Source organism: Cervus canadensis, chromosome 25 (assembly GCF_019320065.1).
Source record: "Cervus canadensis isolate Bull #8, Minnesota chromosome 25, ASM1932006v1, whole genome shotgun sequence".
Classification (NCBI taxonomy): domain Eukaryota; kingdom Metazoa; phylum Chordata; class Mammalia; order Artiodactyla; family Cervidae; genus Cervus; species Cervus canadensis.
In genome coordinates, this window is record NC_057410.1 from 1698930 (window position 1) to 1716958 (window position 18029).

The 18029-nt window shown below is 64.6% G+C and overlaps 1 protein-coding gene across 2 annotated transcripts in view; it reads left to right on the plus strand.

Annotated features, from left to right (window-relative positions):
* The window catches only part of LRP1 (LDL receptor related protein 1), an 80394-nt gene extending 63094 nt beyond the window's left edge, over positions 1-17300 (plus strand). The window contains exons 53-89 of one of the 2 annotated variants that reach the window (XM_043446537.1): positions 67-189; positions 269-409; positions 498-688; positions 1525-1708; positions 1875-1960; positions 2339-2458; positions 2850-3037; positions 3172-3377; positions 3906-4094; positions 4651-4799; positions 5203-5296; positions 5418-5534; positions 5700-5819; positions 6184-6306; positions 6461-6586; positions 7019-7135; positions 7816-7922; positions 8026-8158; positions 8909-9028; positions 9349-9471; positions 9799-9945; positions 10027-10161; positions 10239-10358; positions 11285-11553; positions 11986-12164; positions 12625-12731; positions 12981-13097; positions 13503-13679; positions 13819-13959; positions 14069-14242; positions 14479-14640; positions 15008-15182; positions 15423-15524; positions 15666-15730; positions 15811-15901; positions 16000-16144; positions 16308-17300. In XM_043446537.1, the coding sequence (XP_043302472.1) occupies positions 67-189; positions 269-409; positions 498-688; positions 1525-1708; positions 1875-1960; positions 2339-2458; positions 2850-3037; positions 3172-3377; positions 3906-4094; positions 4651-4799; positions 5203-5296; positions 5418-5534; positions 5700-5819; positions 6184-6306; positions 6461-6586; positions 7019-7135; positions 7816-7922; positions 8026-8158; positions 8909-9028; positions 9349-9471; positions 9799-9945; positions 10027-10161; positions 10239-10358; positions 11285-11553; positions 11986-12164; positions 12625-12731; positions 12981-13097; positions 13503-13679; positions 13819-13959; positions 14069-14242; positions 14479-14640; positions 15008-15182; positions 15423-15524; positions 15666-15730; positions 15811-15901; positions 16000-16144; positions 16308-16448 (5204 nt within the window). In that variant the 3' untranslated portion in view covers positions 16449-17300. The remainder of the gene's footprint in view (positions 1-66; positions 190-268; positions 410-497; positions 689-1524; positions 1709-1874; positions 1961-2338; positions 2459-2849; positions 3038-3171; positions 3378-3905; positions 4095-4650; positions 4800-5202; positions 5297-5417; positions 5535-5699; positions 5820-6183; positions 6307-6460; positions 6587-7018; positions 7136-7815; positions 7923-8025; positions 8159-8908; positions 9029-9348; positions 9472-9798; positions 9946-10026; positions 10162-10238; positions 10359-11284; positions 11554-11985; positions 12165-12624; positions 12732-12980; positions 13098-13502; positions 13680-13818; positions 13960-14068; positions 14243-14478; positions 14641-15007; positions 15183-15422; positions 15525-15665; positions 15731-15810; positions 15902-15999; positions 16145-16307) is intronic. The other variant, XM_043446538.1, reaches the window with a different exon arrangement.
* Positions 17301-18029: the final 729 nt, after the last annotated feature.

Genomic DNA, 18029 nt, shown 5'->3' on the forward strand with positions numbered 1-18029 from the left:
GGGGGTGACAGGCCGCAGCAGGCAGGCGGGCGGGCGCTGAGGGGCTGCGCCCGCCTCCACCCGCAGTGTACAACAGCACCTGTGATGACCGTGAGTTCATGTGTCAGAACCGCCAGTGCATCCCCAAGCACTTCATGTGCGACCACGACCGCGACTGCGCCGACGGCTCCGATGAGTCCCCCGAGTGTGGTGAGCCCGGGGCCACGGCGGGAGGGCGCCCTGCTCCCTGCGCACGGCCGCCAGCCTCACCCGCCCCCTCCGACCGCAGAGTACCCGACCTGCGGCCCCAACGAGTTCCGCTGCGCCAATGGGCGCTGCCTGAGCTCCCGCCAGTGGGAGTGCGACGGCGAAAACGACTGCCACGACCAGAGCGATGAGGCCCCCAAGAACCCGCACTGCACCAGCCCAGGTGGGCCCCCCACGTGGCTCCCTCCCTGCCCGCGGGCCCCCAGGCGGCCCGGACCCGGCTGACTCGCCCCCTCCCCGTCCCCCCCCAGAGCACAAGTGCAACGCCTCCTCGCAGTTCCTCTGCAGCAGCGGGCGCTGCGTGGCCGAGGCGCTGCTCTGCAACGGCCAGGACGACTGCGGCGACGGCTCGGACGAGCGGGGCTGCCACGTCAACGAGTGTCTCAGCCACAAGCTCAGTGGCTGCAGCCAGGACTGCGAGGACCTCAAGATCGGCTTCAAGGTATGCTGGGCGGGAGCCTCTGCGCCCCAGGCCTGGCTGGGACTCTGTTTCTCTGCCCCTCGTTCATGCGTTCATCCCGCAAAGGCAGTTTCAGCCCCTGTCCTGCCAGGCAGCGTTCTAGGCGCTGGGGACACAGCGATGAGCTCAGCAGAAACCTCTTCTAGTCGGGCTCTGGTCGGTGTGGAAGGTAGCATGGGCAGGCTTTGCTGGCAGATGAGGTCGGGGCGCAAGAGGAGGAGGGGCGTGTGGCTGTCAAGCAGGCCCCAGATGCACAGGTCCATGGTTCAAGGGAGAGGCCAGACGGGAGAGGGAGTCTGGGAGCTGTCACCATAGAGACGGCATTTAAGTCAGGCGTCTGGAGAAGACCCTCAAGGGGGCAAGCAGAGGTGGAAAGAGGGCGGTCTGAGGCCTGAGCACAGCCACACTGCGGGCAGTTAGGTGAGTGGGGAGCAGAGCCTGAGCAGGGCCAGCTCATCCCCTCCAGCCCCTCTGCCCCTCCAGCTGGGGCAGGAGGAGGAAAGTGCTGGAGGAAGAGGTACCCAGCTGTCAAATGATGCGCGCTGGTCAGATAAGACGAGGCCTGAGCGTTGAGCTGGGGGTGCAGAGACGTGGCGGTCACTGGGGACTCACACCAGTGGCCAGGCAAGGGTGAGAGCCGGATGGCTGGAGTGGGCCGGCTCAGCGCCTCCTCTTACAGGCAGGCCTCCATGCTGCCTGCCTCCTTGACGTCCCTGTGCCAGCCAGCCACCCGGGGTGAAGGGAGCCGGAGGGGCCCCTCAGTCTCGGGGTGGCCCGGCCCCCTGCCCATGCCCACCCCAGGCCCCCCGTGCCCGCAGTGCCGCTGCCGCCCCGGCTTCCGCCTGAAGGACGACGGCCGGACGTGCGCCGACGTGGACGAGTGCAGCACCACATTCCCCTGCAGCCAGCGCTGCATCAACACCCACGGCAGCTACAAGTGTCTGTGCGTGGAGGGCTACGCGCCCCGCGGCGGCGACCCCCACAGCTGCAAGGCCGTGACCGGTGAGACGGGGGCTTGGGGTGTGCAGCTGGCCCAGGCCGCCGGGGGCAGTGGCGGGAGGACTGGGATGGCAGAGCTGAAGGCAGGCTGAGGACTGGGCGGGTGGGGGGGCAGGGGTTGCCAGAACGCACCCCGGCCAGCAGCTGAGCCGGCATCCTCTGTCTCCAGACGAGGAGCCGTTTCTGATCTTTGCCAACCGGTACTACCTGCGCAAGCTCAACCTGGACGGCTCCAACTACACGCTGCTGAAGCAGGTGCCAGACCCGCCGTCCTCACCCCGCCGTCCAGCCCCGCGCCCTCCACACTCACACACCCAGACCCGTGGCCGTCCTCACCCCGCCGTCCAGCCCGCGCCCTCCACACTCACACACCCAGACCCGTGGCCGTCCTCACCCCGCCGTCCAGCCCGCGGCCTCCACACTTACACACCCAGACCCGCCGTCCTCACCCCGCCGTCCAGCCCGCGGCCTCCGCACTCACACACCCAGACCCGTGGCCGTCCTCACCCCGCCGTCCAGGCCCGCGGCCTCTGCACTCACACACCCAGACCCGTGGCCGTCCTCCCTGCCCGCCTCTCCAGCCTTCCGCATCCTGACTCTTCGGTCGCCCCTCTGCTCACCCCCCGAATGCAGGGCCTCAACAACGCCGTGGCCTTGGACTTCGATTACCGAGAGCAGATGATCTACTGGACGGATGTGACGACCCAGGGCAGCATGATCCGCAGAATGCACCTGAACGGCAGCAATGTGCAGGTGAGGCCGGGGCCGGGGGCCCACCGCTGTCCCTGCCCAGAGGGCCCTCTCTGCTTCAAGGCCATCTCCGCTCCTCCCCGCTGAGTCACTGCACGGCTCCGCTTGTCCTCGCTCCTCTCCGCCCTGAGCCCAGCGAGCGGGCAGGGCCGAGGGGACTCCTCTCTCCCCCTTCCCCTAATGGCAGTGAGTTCTCCTTAGTCTGATGCCTGACACCTGTGCTCCCGGGCCTGTGGGGTTGGGGGGTGGTCTCTGTCATCTAGAGACCCCTCTCCTGGAGCCCAGGCTGACACCGTGCCCAGGGCTGGGCCTGTTCCATCCACTGTCCTCCCAGAGAGGCTGAGAGTCCTGGCCCAGGTCACCCAGGGCCCTTCCTCCCCGCCCCCGCCCGCAGGTGCTTCACCGGACGGGCCTCAGCAACCCCGACGGGCTGGCCGTGGACTGGGTGGGCGGCAACCTGTACTGGTGCGACAAAGGCCGGGACACCATCGAAGTGTCCAAGCTCAACGGGGCCTATCGCACGGTGCTGGTCAGCTCCGGCCTGCGTGAGCCCCGGGCGCTGGTGGTGGACGTGCAGAACGGGTATGTGGCCGAGGAGGGTCGGGGAGGTCTGAGGGCCGCTGGTGTCGTCGGGCACCCAGGTCCAGCCTCCCTGCAGGCTCCTGGTGGGACCAGTCACGGGATCTCTCCCTCCTCACCGCCCGCCGGCCCGCCAGGTACCTCTACTGGACAGACTGGGGGGACCACTCACTGATCGGACGCATCGGCATGGACGGGTCCAGCCGCAGCGTCATCGTGGACACCAAGATCACGTGGCCCAACGGCCTGACGCTGGACTATGTCACCGAGCGCATCTACTGGGCTGACGCCCGCGAGGACTACATCGAGTTTGCCAGCCTGGACGGCTCCAACCGTCACGTCGGTCAGTGTGCCAGGGAGGCCGCCGGGCACAGCCAGCCTGCTGGGGCCGAGGCTCCTGCAGCTGCAGGGGGTCAGGCCTCTGGGGCCAGAGTGGGCTTAAAGGCCAGAGGGCGTGGCCTGAGGACACCACCCACCAAGGGTCTGGGGGTTCTGAGCAGCACAGGGAACGTCCCCAGACCCCACCTAGGCACGAGGCCACCACCAGCTCCCTGAGGAAGGAGAGAGACAGGCACCTTCCCAGGCACAGGTCCAGATGATGGGCCCCGAGGAAGGTGGGGGGTGCTGGGGCTGGGGCACACAGCGTGCCCCCATTTCCCGACAGGGAACGATGGAGAGTGTTGGGGCAGGACCCCGCCCTCAGACGGGCCTGGAGTTGAGTTTCAGCTCTGCCAGCCACTAGCTGGGCGACCTATGCCCCCCTCCCAGGGTTGCTGTGGGGTGAAGAGGGCCCTGTAGGGAAGGCGCCTCACGCTGCCCAGTGCTGACCGGCGGCCCGGGCCTGACCGCCACGCCCTGCGGCCCCCCGCAGTGCTGAGCCAGGACATCCCGCACATCTTCGCGCTGACCCTGTTTGAGGACTATGTCTACTGGACCGACTGGGAGACAAAATCCATCAACCGAGCCCACAAGACCACGGGTGCCAACAAGACGCTCCTCATCAGCACGCTGCACCGGCCCATGGACCTGCACGTCCTCCACGCCCTGCGCCAGCCCGACGGTAAGCGCTGCAGCCTGAGAGCCGGCCGCTGGCGAGCCGGGCGCAAGCCGCCCTGGTGTGAGGTGGGGCCCCCCGTCTCAGCAGGGGCTGCTGCCCCGATCCTTCCCCAGCAGACTGAGCAGTGCCTATAGACACCCGGCGATCCGGGGGTCGGTCGACAGGCTGTGGTCTGGCTCTCAGGGGCTGCAGCCCAGCTGGGTCCAGCCCTGGATCTTGCAGCAGCGAGGCCCCAAGGCTATCCAGCAGAGCAAGTCTGGGGGGAGACCCCCAAGGCCAGGCCCCGCAGGCAGACAGGCCGGAGCTGAGGGAGGCCCAGCCTGACCCTGAAACCTCAGGGGAGGCCGCTCCTATCTCTGGCTTCAGCTCCCTTCTGAAAGGGCAGGGTTTGGACCTACCCCGCCTCTGCCCAGGACAGATGGGCTGGGCAGCCTTTGAAAGAGCAGAACACGCGTTCCCGGCGAGCACTGCCCTCACCCCGCGAGCGGCCAGCAGCCGGGGGAGCTGCGGCCGTAAGCTGGGTCCACCTGCCCCCCTTTCACCCCGTTTCCTCTGGCAGTGCCCAACCACCCCTGCAAGGTCAACAACGGCGGCTGCAGCAACCTCTGCCTGCTGTCCCCCGGAGGCGGCCACAAGTGCGCCTGTCCCACCAACTTCTACCTGGGTGGCGATGGGCGCAACTGCGTGTCCAACTGCACGGCCAGCCAGGTGAGGCTCGTCCCGGACCCCACGCACCAGCACCCCGGCTCCTCGGACCCCACCGCCCGCTCGAGTGTCCTCACGCATCTGGTTTTCCCACGCTAACATCCCCACATTTCTTGCCTACCTCTTGTCTCCCCACAGCAATACTTTTACACCCGTCACCTCACACAGACACCCCCACACCCTAGCCCTGACCCCCTCCTCGCCAGTCCCCCAGCCCCAAGCTCCACACAGATACCCCTCCGCCTGGCCTCCCTGCAGTGCCCGAATCCCAGCCTCCCGTCCAGCTCACCCTCCCCCCGAGATACCCGACCCTGCTGCTTCTAGGAAACACACCAGCCCCTCAAAAGCAAACCTCCTGAGTTCCCCAGACCCCCACCAACCCCTCTCGCCCCCGCCTACCCTCCAGTTTGTCTGCAAGAACGACAAGTGCATCCCCTTCTGGTGGAAGTGTGACACGGAGGACGACTGCGGGGACCACTCGGACGAGCCCCCGGACTGTCGTGAGTGCCCGGGCGGGGTGGCGAGAGGGTCTTACGTCAGGGCCCCCTGACGCCCGAGGCCCCAGGGGCCTGCGCCCACCCCACCCCCACCATCCTGATGCCGAGCGTCCCTTCCCGGCAGCCGAGTTCAAGTGCCGCCCAGGACAGTTCCAGTGCTCAACGGGCATCTGCACCAACCCCGCCTTCATCTGTGACGGGGACAACGACTGCCAGGACAACAGCGATGAGGCCAACTGCGGTAAAGTGCCGTCCTCCCCAGGGTCTGGGGCTGGGTGTCCGAGCTGCCGGCCCCACTGCTTCTCCAGGCTGGGCTCCTGCTGCTCCCCCTGCGGGAGAGCGGTCCCCGCCCTGCCCGCGTGCCCCACCCACCGACAGTCACCCTCCCCTCCTCCCACCCCCACAGACATCCACGTCTGCCTACCCAGTCAGTTCAAGTGCACCAACACCAACCGCTGTATCCCCGGCATCTTCCGCTGCAACGGGCAGGACAACTGCGGAGACGGCGAGGATGAGAGGGACTGCCGTGAGTGCCCCGGGTGCTGGCAGGGACGGGGTGTCGGAGAATGGGCACGGAAACACGATTCACCTCGAAGTCCAGCCCCCGCTTCTTCTAGGGACCGTGCCGCTCTCAACTAATGTTATTAGATGAGCAACATGAATTATATGGGGTGTGACTTGCTTTGCTCATAAAATCACCATGCACATCATAGAGATGTGCAGATCCCGAAGACAAAAATCACCAAAGTTAGAAATAAACTGCCTCTTCCTACAAGAAATTGCTGGCAGGACGAGGACAAGGCCAGGGCTTAGGAGAGAGAGAGGATGTGGAGGAGAACTGTGGGGAGAGGCGGAGTGGGCAGGTCCTCACTCTCTCCCCAACCCCGCAGCCGAGGTGACCTGTGCCCCCAACCAGTTCCAATGCTCCATCACCAAGCGCTGCATCCCCCGGGTCTGGGTGTGCGACCGGGACAACGACTGTGTGGACGGCAGTGATGAGCCCGCCAACTGCAGTGAGTCTCCTGGAGCCGACGCTCCCTGCACAGGGTCTGCGGCTCCCGCCACCCCCGCGTGTGACCCCCCTCGCGGCCACTCCCACCCAGACCCCACCCTCACCGCGTGTTCCTGAAAGGAGCCCTCCTCCTCACCCCGGCCACCCGCTTGCAGCCCAGATGACCTGCGGGGTGGACGAGTTCCGCTGCAAGGACTCGGGCCGCTGTATCCCGGCGCGCTGGAAGTGTGACGGAGAGGATGACTGCGGGGACGGCTCGGACGAGCCCAAAGAGGAGTGCGGTGAGCTTCCCCGCACCTGCCGGGAAGGGCAGAGGCTGCCCGCTGCCTGAGTGCCCTCACAGCCCGTGCCCACCATCTCCTAACTCCCCACCCCCACTGGCAATGAACATGAACTTGGGCAAACCCGGGGGACGGTGAAGGATAGGGAAGCCTGGCGTGCTGCAGTCCATGGGGTCGCAGAGTCAGGCACAACCTCATCGGCAGACATCTGCCCACCATCTGGGATCTGTGGGTCCCTTCTCGTGTCCCCTCTGCCCCAGAAGCTCCCACTGGCCCCACGTCTCAGAACACGGCCTAGGCTGCCACCACTGACCTGTGTCAGGCTGGAACGCCCACTCTCCCGCCCCTGGCCATCCTGACCGCACCTACCGAGACCCTGAGGCCCGCCCCCGACTCTGTGCTGACTGCCCCCACTAATCTTGCCTCTTCCAGACGAGCGCACCTGTGAGCCCTACCAGTTCCGCTGCAAGAACAACCGCTGCGTGCCAGGCCGCTGGCAGTGCGACTACGACAATGACTGCGGGGACAACTCGGACGAGGAGAGCTGCAGTATGTCCCCGCCCGGCCCGCCCGGCCCCCCCGCCCGGCCCACAGGCGCCCCTCCCTGCTCAGCTCCTCCCCCGCCCGCCGCCGCGGGCTGCACCGGGGCAGGTGGCCGCCGCCGCGGGCTGCACCGGGGCAGGCCCGCCCCCGCCTCACCCCCGCCCCCTCACGTTGTGTATTTGAGTTTGTGCCATTTCACCTCATCTCATGTTTCTCTCCATTTTCACACTGTCCTCTCGGGGTTGCAGAGGTAGGTGTTTCTGATGTGCCCGTGCCCTGCCGCACCCCTGCCAGTGCCCCAGAGCCCACCTGCCCCCGTGCTGTGCCAGCCCGCCCTCCTTTACTGGCCTCTCCCTGAGCCCTGGTACTGTCTGAGTGGTCTTGTCCTTCCCCGTCCCTCCCCACACGCAGTCTGTCCTGAGGGCCAGGCCAGGGACCCCATGCCCTCTCTCGTGTATCTGTCCCCGAGGGCTAAGGGTGAGTGTGCTCTGGGCCCGGCTGGTCCCAGGAAGGCAGCCAGTCGGCTTGCCCGGGATGTGTTGAGCCTCTTGGTCATCATCCCAGTCCACTGTGACCTTCAGGGATGCAGGGACAGGTGACAGTGCTCTGCAAGGGCTGGAGACGCTCCGGAGGCTGAGTCCCTGTGCCCACCCTCCTGGGGCCTGTCTCTCCCTGTCCCTCCCCAGCCCCCCGGCCCTGCTCTGAGAGTGAGTTCTCCTGTGCCAACGGCCGCTGCATCGCTGGGCGCTGGAAATGCGATGGGGATCATGACTGTGCAGATGGCTCTGACGAGGTGGGCAGGCAGACCGGACGGAGGGAGGGTCGACTGAGAAGAGTCAGGGCGGGCCCGCAGGGGTACCCAGGTCTGATCAGGACGCTTGCTCCCGTGCCCACAGAAAGACTGCACTCCCCGCTGTGACATGGACCAGTTCCAGTGCAAGAGTGGTCACTGCATCCCGCTGCGCTGGCGCTGTGACGCAGACGCGGACTGCATGGACGGCAGCGATGAGGAGGCCTGTGGCACTGGGGGTGAGCCCTCCCAGCCCATAGGAACACTGAGTCAAGGAGCCCGTCAAAATCCAGCAGAAACCCGAGGGCCGTGTCCATCCGGGCTCCACCCTGCAAGTTCCAACAGGGCTTAGTGGGCTGTCCTGAGAAGCCAAGTCCCTGCTCACTTTTCCTTTCCTGGAGCCGTGAGGCAGCACCTGCTGCTGGCCTGGGCTCAGCAGTCCAGAGCGGGACGCGGGGAGCCTGGGTGGCGGAAGGTTGGAGCTCGGAGCAGCGAGGGCAGACATCCCGGCTCTGGGCTGGGGGGCTGAGGTCAGGGACTGGAACCGGGTCCCCTGACTCCCAGGGGAGGGACCCTCCTCTGTACCTGCCACTGCATGACAGTGGGCCCCGGGCCCACCACCACCAGAAAGAAACAGGGCTCTCCGGACACTTCCTCAAAATGACCTCTTCTCTGCGAAACACCAGAGGAGGCAGTTCTGCCCAGCTACCTGGCTGGTGGTAGAAAATGAGGAAACCCAGGTTCTATCTTTTTTTTCCCCCCAAGTATTTTTATTAGTTGGAGGCTAATTACTTTACAATATTGTAGTGGTTTTTGTCATACATTGACATGAATCAGCCACCGGATTCTATCCCGTGGCGGTTCCACTGCTTGCCTGGAGTGCCCTCTAGGCCTCGGCCCTGGAGGGAGGGGTCTGGCCACAAGACCCCGCCCCCAGTAGCTGGGGGCTCAGAGCTCTGTCTTGACTCTTTGCTCCCTCCGGCGCCCAGTGCGGACCTGCCCCCTTGACGAATTCCAGTGCAACAATACCCTGTGCAAGCCGCTGGCCTGGAAATGCGACGGCGAGGACGACTGCGGGGACAACTCAGACGAGAACCCAGAGGAGTGCGGTGAGGCTCCCGGTGGGGCCGGGCGGGGCGGGGCGGGGAGGGGCGGGGCTTCAGACGGGGTGGGAGTGGCGGGGCGGGGCTTCAGGCGGGGTAAGGCGGGGTGGGGCGGGGCTCCAGACGGGGTGGGAGGGGCGGGGCAGGGCTCCAGACGGGGCGGGGAGGGGCGGGGAGGGGTGGGGCGGGGCTCCAGGCAGGACGGGGCGGGGCTCCAGACGGCGGGGAGGGGCGGGCGGGGCGGGGCTCTCCGGCTCCCTGGAGGCCCCCAGCCGGGGTGGGGGACACCCAAGGCTGATTCCGACTCTGTCCTCTCGCCGCTGCAGCCCGGTTCGTGTGCCCTCCAAACCGGCCCTTCCGCTGCAAGAACGACCGCGTCTGCCTGTGGATCGGGCGCCAGTGCGACGGCTCGGACAACTGCGGGGATGGGACGGATGAGGAGGACTGTGGTGAGCAGGGGGCCAGTGCGGGGTTTCTGGGGGGCGCCTGGAGTGGGGAGGCTGCACAAGCGGTGGGCGTGGCCCTGTGTCTGGTGAGTCGATTCAGGGAAAGGGGAGGATCCACTGCCGGGAGCCTGGGGGCCCTGTCTTGGCCGGAGAGAAACCCCCGGGGACGGCATTGAAGCGGAGACTGCGAATCTGAACAGTTTAACCAGCTTCCCCTTGAGGCTTGAGAGCCAGGCTTGGGGCCGCTCTACCTGTGACTGAGCGGGGGTTCCTGTGGGAAGAGGGGGCAGGGTGGTAAATGCCAGCACCTGAAGCCGCGCCCTCCCCCAGAGCCGCCCACGGCCCAGACCGCGCGCTGCAAAGACAAGAAGGAGTTTCTGTGCCGGAACCAGCGCTGCCTCTCCTCTTCCCTGCGCTGCAACATGTTCGATGACTGCGGGGACGGCTCTGACGAGGAGGACTGCAGCATGGGTGAGGGTGAGACCCGCGTGCCGGCGTGGGCGGGGGTCGGGAGCGACGCAGAGCCTAAGCCCAGGCCTAGACTCGCTGTCTCCACAGACCCCAAGCTGACCAGCTGCGCCACCAACGCCAGCATCTGCGGGGATGAGGCCCGCTGCGTGCGCACTGAGAAAGCCGCCTACTGTGCCTGCCGGACTGGCTTCCACACGGTGCCAGGCCAACCCGGATGCCAGGGTAGGAAGGGGGAGTCCACGAGGCGGGCAGAAGCCCCCACCGCGAGACTCTCCCTGACCCGGGTGTGTAACCCCCAGACATCAACGAGTGCCTGCGCTTCGGCACCTGCTCGCAGCTCTGCAACAACACCAAGGGCGGCCACCTCTGCAGCTGCGCGCGCAACTTCATGAAGACGCACAACACCTGCAAGGCGGAAGGTAGGCGCAGAGAGAGGGGCGGGGCTTCCGGCGCCGGGATAGGACATGAACCTGGGATGCGGTGTCTTCCTCCGGGGCACCCTTGCCCAAGCCTGCAATTCCAGACCCACCAGACAGCTTCCTGAACGTGGCTGGCAGCCGTGCAGAGGCTAGAGGTCCTGGGGCGAGAGCATCACCACTCACACAGTCAAGAGTACCCCACCTGCATATGCCCATTATGGTTTTCTCAGCTTTACTGAGGTATCAGTGACAAAACTGTCAGATATTTAATGTGAGCAAGGTGATGATCTGATGTACATACACCTTGAAAGAATTCCCCCCGTTGAGTTAATGAACACATCCTTCATTTCACATATTTACCTTTTTTTTCCTTTGGTGAGAACATGTGCTCTGATGCACAGCTGCCCCTTTCTGACGTCTCTATGCAAAGACACCCATATCCACGTACACAGACCCAGGCACACACAGCCCCAGATGTGTCCGAGTGCACTCATCGGCCCGTGCACCCCTACACGCCTCCACGGCGGTGCTCAGGCACCCCCGCATGTGTGTGCACCAGTGAGCAGATATCAGACATTATGGGGCAGAGACCGTGGTGATGCCCGCAGAGGCCGTGAGGAGGCAGAGGCCCCTGAGGCTGGAGGAGGAGGGACAGTTTTCTGGAGTAGCAAGTCACCCTAGATCACCTCAGGAGAGGAGAAGTTCAAGGACTCAGGCTGGAGCCCTCAAACCTGGCACTGGGGTGGGATGAGCAGAGGCTTCAGGCCATGTCAGATGGTTTGACTAGGAGAGAAGACATTGTTAATGTGAAAGGGGTGGGACTGGGTAGGGAGCACAGCTTGCCCGGCTCTTTCCAGCACCAGGTCCGACAGCCCCCAGCCCCCGCGCTTTCACCGCCGCCAACATCTGGGCTCTTGTCCCTCCAGGCTCTGAGTATCAGGTCCTGTACATCGCTGACGACAACGAGATCCGCAGCCTGTTCCCCAGCCACCCGCATTCGGCTTACGAGCAGGCCTTCCAGGGTGACGAGAGCGTCCGCATCGACGCCATGGATGTCCACGTCAAGGCTGGCCACGTCTACTGGACCAACTGGCACACAGGCACCATCTCCTACCGCAGCCTGCCCCCTGCAGCGCCTCCCACCACCTCCAACCGCCACCGGCGACAGATTGACCGGGGCGTCACCCACCTCAATGTGAGCACCCAGCCTGGGGTGGGGCCTGTGTGGAGGCACAGACTGGGTGGGAGGTCTCCAAACAGCAGATGGTTCAGAGCAGAGTTTGCAGAGGACAGAGGAAGGGGGCAAAGGATGAGGCCGGCATGCAGGGTGACCTTCAGATGACGCCCGAGGCATGGACAGCAGGTAGGCAGAGCCGCACCGTGGTCAGTAGGTGGCGCCACCACGTGGTGGCCCGAGGCTGCAGGGCTCCCCAGCACTTGGCCTTCGCGTCAGAGCCGGCCCACCCCGTCCGTGTTGCCAAGCTCTTGAGCCTCTTTGGGCCTCACTTTGTTCCTCAGTAACACAGGGTAATGGTAGCAGCAGGGACAGGGAGTGGGGGGCTGGATAATAGGCAGGAAGGCCAAAGGCAGTAACCTCTGAACCTGTGACCCACCCCCCCACATCCAGATTTCAGGGCTCAAGATGCCGAGGGGCATCGCCATCGACTGGGTGGCTGGCAACGTGTACTGGACCGACTCTGGCCGGGATGTGATCGAGGTTGCGCAGATAAAGGGCGAGAACCGCAAGACGCTTATCTCCGGCATGATCGACGAGCCCCACGCCATCGTGGTGGACCCACTGAGAGGGTGGGCAGGGGTGCTGTGGGGAGGCATCTAGGCTGGGGCTCAGAAGCCCCTGGGATGGAGGTGGGTGCCCAGCCCCCAGCGTGGGTGTTTCCTCCCAGACCAGCCTGAGGTCAGGGTCCTCTGCAGGCCCCTGGGTCTTCCAGGCTGCATCCAGCACTGGCCCTTCCTGATGTCACCCGGGGTCACACTAGCTTGCCCACCTGGGGCCTGGCCTCTGCTGGGCTGGCTGTCATGGGCAGCCAGGCTCTGGGCTTCTCTGCTCCAGGGGCAGCTCTGCCTATTGAACTGGGACCTGAGCAGTACATAGCAGTGTTAGAGATCTTTAACCTGGTCAGGAGGTTGACTCTCCCTGACTCTCTATGGAGGAGACGGACAGAACTCCCTCCTCTCTGTGTCCCCCTTGAGTGACCTCCTCTGGGAACCCACATCCTGCCCACACTCACTTCTTGTCCCTCCCCAGCACCATGTACTGGTCAGACTGGGGGAACCACCCCAAGATTGAAACAGCAGCAATGGATGGAACCCTTCGGGAGACGCTGGTTCAGGACAACATCCAGTGGCCCACAGGTCCATGCTGCAGGGGTGGGGATGGGGGAGAGGTGGGCCTGCTGAGCTCAGGGCCACACAAAAGCTGGGGGCGGGAGGGGGATTGGACTGGGATGGGACAGAGGGGCTGTGGAGGCTTTTCCCAGAAAAGGTGACTGCGAGTGACCATGGGGACAGGGTGGAGCCGTCCCAAACATGGACACCGTCCTGCTTGCTCCCCGAACCTGAGGCGGGAAGGCAGGGCCCTCACAGCGCTCTCTGCTCCCCCAGGCCTGGCTGTGGATTATCACAATGAACGGCTTTACTGGGCGGATGCCAAGCTGTCAGTCATCGGTAGCATCCGGCTCAATGGCACAGACCCCATCGTGGCTGCTGACAGCAAACGAGGTCAGCCTTGCAGCCCTGACCTCAGGCCCCTGTCCTCCCCTCTGGGCTCAAGGCCTCACCCAGTGCCTGCCATCCTCCCAACCAGACACACCCTGCACCAGCCCTGCAGGCCTGAGTCTACCCTGACCCTCTGGGCCACCTTCACAGTCATTCATTCTACCAATGGGTGTTGAGCTGCATGGAGGTGCCATGGGTGATAATGGGAACTTAGCACACGTGGGGAGAGGGAGCAGAAGTCGCTCCTGACCCCACAAGTCAGGGGCTGATGGGACCTGTTGCCAGTGGGAGGAACAGGTTGAGGGGAGGTCTGAACAGGACGTGTTGAGCTTGAGGTCCCTGAGAGCCTTGGGACCCAGTGACCCGAGAGTGTGACTAAGGCCTGCGTCCCCTATGACTTCTCCCCAGGCCTGAGTCACCCCTTCAGCATTGATGTCTTCGAGGATTACATCTATGGCGTCACCTACATCAATAATCGTGTCTTCAAGATCCATAAGTTCGGACACAGCCCCTTGATCAACCTGACCGGGGGCCTGAGCCACGCCTCCGACGTGGTCTTGTACCACCAGCACAAGCAGCCCGAAGGTGGCGGAGAGGGAGAGCCCGGGCCAGGGCGGGAAAGGCCCCGGGCTGCTGCCTGCAAGCTGCAGCCTCAGGTCTTGGTGGGCAGGGGAGGTTCTGGGTCATAGGACTCAGCGTTCTCCCACGCTGCCCACCCCTGCAGTGACCAACCCCTGTGACCGCAAGAAGTGCGAGTGGCTCTGCCTGCTGAGTCCCAGCGGGCCCGTCTGCACCTGTCCCAACGGGAAGCGGCTGGACAACGGCACCTGTGTGGCTGTACCCTCGCCGACGCCCCCGCCGGACGGTATGCCCACGCCCCTCCCTGGTCCCTCATTGCTGCTCCAGAACCCTCCGCCCTACAGCCCCTGAATCCCCCCCTGCCCCGGCTCTGCCCCTGACGACCCTTCCTGCAGCTCCTCGGCCTGGAACCTGTAACCTACAATGCTTCAACGGCGGCAGCTGCTTCCTCAACGCGCGGAGGCAGCCTAAGTGTCGATGCCAGCCGCGTTACACAGGCGACAGGTGTGAGCTGGACCAGTGCTGGGAGCACTGCCGGAACGGGGGCACCTGCGCGGCCTCCCCCTCGGGTACGGCCTCTGGTTCTCCTGCCAGGGCTCCTCCTGGCCCCTGGGCCCCGCCGCCCCCAAGCCACCTCTGCCCTGCCTCGCCTCACCTCTGCTGCCCTCCCACCTGCCGCCCCCAGCCCCGGAGTTGCTGTCCTGCGCCGCCTGCCTCCCGCCGGGCCCTCCCAGCCCTGTTCCCCCGCTGCAGGGCCGGGTGGCTCAGTGGGCCACAGTCCGGCTCACACCTCATCTCCCGCCAGGCATGCCCACGTGCCGGTGCCCCACAGGCTTCACGGGCCCCAAATGCACCCAGCAGGTGTGTGCGGGCTACTGTGCCAACAACAGCACCTGCACCGTCAACCAGGGCAACCAGCCGCAGTGCCGATGCCTGCCCGGCTTCCTGGGGGACCGCTGCCAGTTCCGTGAGTGAGCCATCCCCGATGGAGGCGGGGGCGGGGGGCGGGTCACAGGGGCTAGTTGTAGGGAAGGAGGCCATTCGCAGCGCAGCCAGGCTCGAGGTGCCAGGGCTTCTCCCCAGGGAGAGGTCAGCACACCCCCGCTGCCCAGAGGCGGTGAACCCTCTGGCATCAGGATTATTCAAGCAAAAGCAGTGTGCTCTTGGGATGCTCCGGGACATCTCTGTAACCCTGGAGCCTGTGATTTGGGGACGGTGGAGGGCTCAGGAGGAAGGGGAAGTCACCCCAAAGGCCAGCTGCCCCCCACCACCTCTGGAGGACCCTCATGACAGTGAGGCTTGAGGCACCTCCTCTCCCATCCCCTGAACCACAGGCCAGTGCTCTGGCTACTGTGAGAACTTTGGCACGTGCCAGATGGCCGCCGACGGCTCCCGCCAATGCCGCTGCACCGTCCACTTCGAGGGGCCCAGGTGTGAGGTCAACAAGTGTAGCCGCTGTCTCGACGGGTCCTGTGTGGTCAACAAGCAGAGCGGGGATGTCACCTGCAAGTGAGTGGGGCCCACTGCCGTCTGTCCCACCCGCCGCCCGGCCCGGCCCCGCCCCTGGCCCCGCCCCTTCCCGGCCCCGCCCAACCCGCCTCCCGGCCCGCCCCGCCCTTCCCGGCCCCGCCCCGGCCTCCTGGCCCCGCCCCTTCCCGGCCCCGCCCAACCCGCCTCCTGGCCCCGCCCCTTCCCGGCCCCGCCCCGCCCTCCACCAGTCCCGCCCAGCCTTTGCGCTCCTCCCCGCAGCTGCTCCGACGGCAGGGTGGCCCCCAGCTGTCTGACCTGCGATGGCCACTGCAGCAATGGCGGTTCCTGCACCATGAACAGCAAAATGATGCCTGAGTGCCAGTGAGTTGGGCCTGTGCCTCACCGAGGCCTAAATCAGCCTTCCCTCCCCCAAGTCTGAGCCAGACCGGCCGGAGCCTGCGGCCCCTCCCAGTTTCCGCAGTGGAAGGCCTGCCCACTCAGCTCTGCCCCTCCCGTCTGCAGGTGCCCACCCCACATGGCGGGACCCCGGTGTGAGGAGCAAGTGGTCGGCCAGCAGCAGCCTGGACGTAGGTGGCGGGGACCTGGGATGGGGGAGGTTGTGCCTCCGAGGCCTTTTGGACTCAGCTGCCCTCCTCTTCCCCTCTAGATATGGCCTCCATCCTGATTCCCCTGCTGTTGCTGCTGCTGATGCTTCTGGTAGCCGGAGTGGTGTTCTGGTACAAGCGGCGAGTCCGAGGGTGAGTTGTGGAGAGTCTGGAAAATTACGGCCACGTTACTGCCCTAGTCACACCCCCTCCTAGGATCCCTGCCCTCATGCTCCCACCTTCCCCGCCAGGGCTAAGGGCTTCCAGCACCAGCGGATGACCAACGGGGCCATGAACGTGGAGATCGGGAATCCCACCTATAAGATGTATGAAGGCGGGGAGCCTGATGATGTAGGGGGCCTACTGGATGCGGACTTCGCCCTAGACCCTGACAAGGTGGGCCAGGAGGGCAGGGGAGGGGGCTTCCAGGACAGGGATGGGGGCTGTGGGTGGGGCGACCAAGCGTGTTGGGCTGGGTGATGGAATGGAGGTGGGCGGAAGGTACCTAAGCCACAGAGCCCTGTGCCTGAGCCCCAGCTGCGCCCTCTGTTGCCTGCAGCCCACCAACTTCACGAACCCTGTGTACGCCACACTGTACATGGGAGGCCACGGCAGCCGCCACTCTCTGGCCAGCACAGACGAGAAGCGAGAACTCCTGGGCCGGGGCCCCGAGGACGAGATAGGGGACCCCTTGGCATAGGGTCCTCCACCATCGGACCTCCCCAGAGAGCCTCCTGCCCCCGGCCAGAGAAGTCCTTCGAGGAGCCCCCCTCTTGCCCAGCCAACCCCTCCCCAGCCCTGCTGGGATGTATAAATGTAAAAAAATGAAGGAATTACTTTTTATATGTGAGTGAGCAAGCGAGCAAGCGAGCACAGTATTATCTCTTTCCGTTCTCCTTCCTGCCTGCTCCTCAGCAACGCCCCCCCCCCCATGCTGCCTTCCGGGAGGGGGGGAACAGGAAGGGGGCTCCTGCAAATTACAGGTATAAGGGAGCCCTGCCTCCCACCTTCCCACCAAAAACGCACCCCCACTGGGAGAGCTGGTGGTGCTGCGTCCCCCTCCCCGTACAAGACACTTTGTCGAGGCTCTCCCCTCTCGCCCCCGCCCCCAACCCCGCCGGTCCCCTGAGGGCTGATTCTGGGATCCTGAGGAGGGTGAGTCCTTTGCTGCCCTTGTCTTGGAAGATTTGGCCCTGGCTGAGGTAGGAAGGGAAGGATGGAGTTTTTTAGTTCTTCTTGGGGGAGGCCATCCCAAGCCCCAGCCCCCACTCCAGGGGCACCTCTGAGATGGCCGTGCTCAGCATCCCTCCCAGACAGGCCCTCCCTTCTCCCGTGCCCCCGCTGTGGCTCCCAGGGCTGGAGACTTCTTTGGTAAACAGCCCCCCCCCAGGCTCCCCTCCCCTGGGGACGAGGAGAAAGTGGGGCACACCGAGGAAGGGCAAGCGGGCAGCCCCGTTTTGGGGACACGAACGTTTTAATAATTTTTGCTGAATTCCTTTACAACTAAATAACACAGATATTGTTATAAATAAAATTGTAAAAAAAAAAAAAAGCGTTTGTGTCTGTCTACCTGAATGTGAGGCTCTGAGAGCTGGCCTGTGCTTGCATGCTCCGGCCACCAGAGGGAGCCATGCCCTGTGCTGCAGGGAGGCTGGAGCATCTGGTCTTCAGGGCCCTTCTGGCCTCCATCCCCGTTGGCTGGGCGGCGGCAAGGATTGGGGGTGGCACGGAACTTGACCAGAAAGACCTGCTTCTCCTGGCTGTGTCAACCTTTGAGCCAGTGACTTCACCTCTCGGAAACATGTGATCTCTCTGGCCGATGGACCCTTAACTCCAGGATCTGCATTTTCTCTGCATTGTCACTTTTAAGGGACAACACTGCCACCCATCCTTAAACTGCTCTTCCGCAGCGAGAAATCCTACAGGAAGAGATGAACACACTGTTCATCGTGTGTTCGATTGTGAACGACTTTGTAGTCCTTCAGGATGGTCCCATTCCCAGTCAGCAAAGTTTGCTCTTGAAGCATTAACATCCTCACAGAGACTGATGAATCAGATGTCAAGAGTAAGAACCCTGGGTTCAGGAAAAGGAAGGCATTTGTGGTTACAGCTGGGAAGGTCAGTTTTCCAGGCCTCACGGGCCACCAACAAACCCAGTTCCCACCGCAGGTGCTGACGACCGCTCCAGTCAAAGGGGGTCCCACGTGTGCTAAGCTGTTTCGGTCATGTCCAACTCTTTGCAACGCTATGGACAGGTTCCTCTGTCCATGGGATTCTCCAG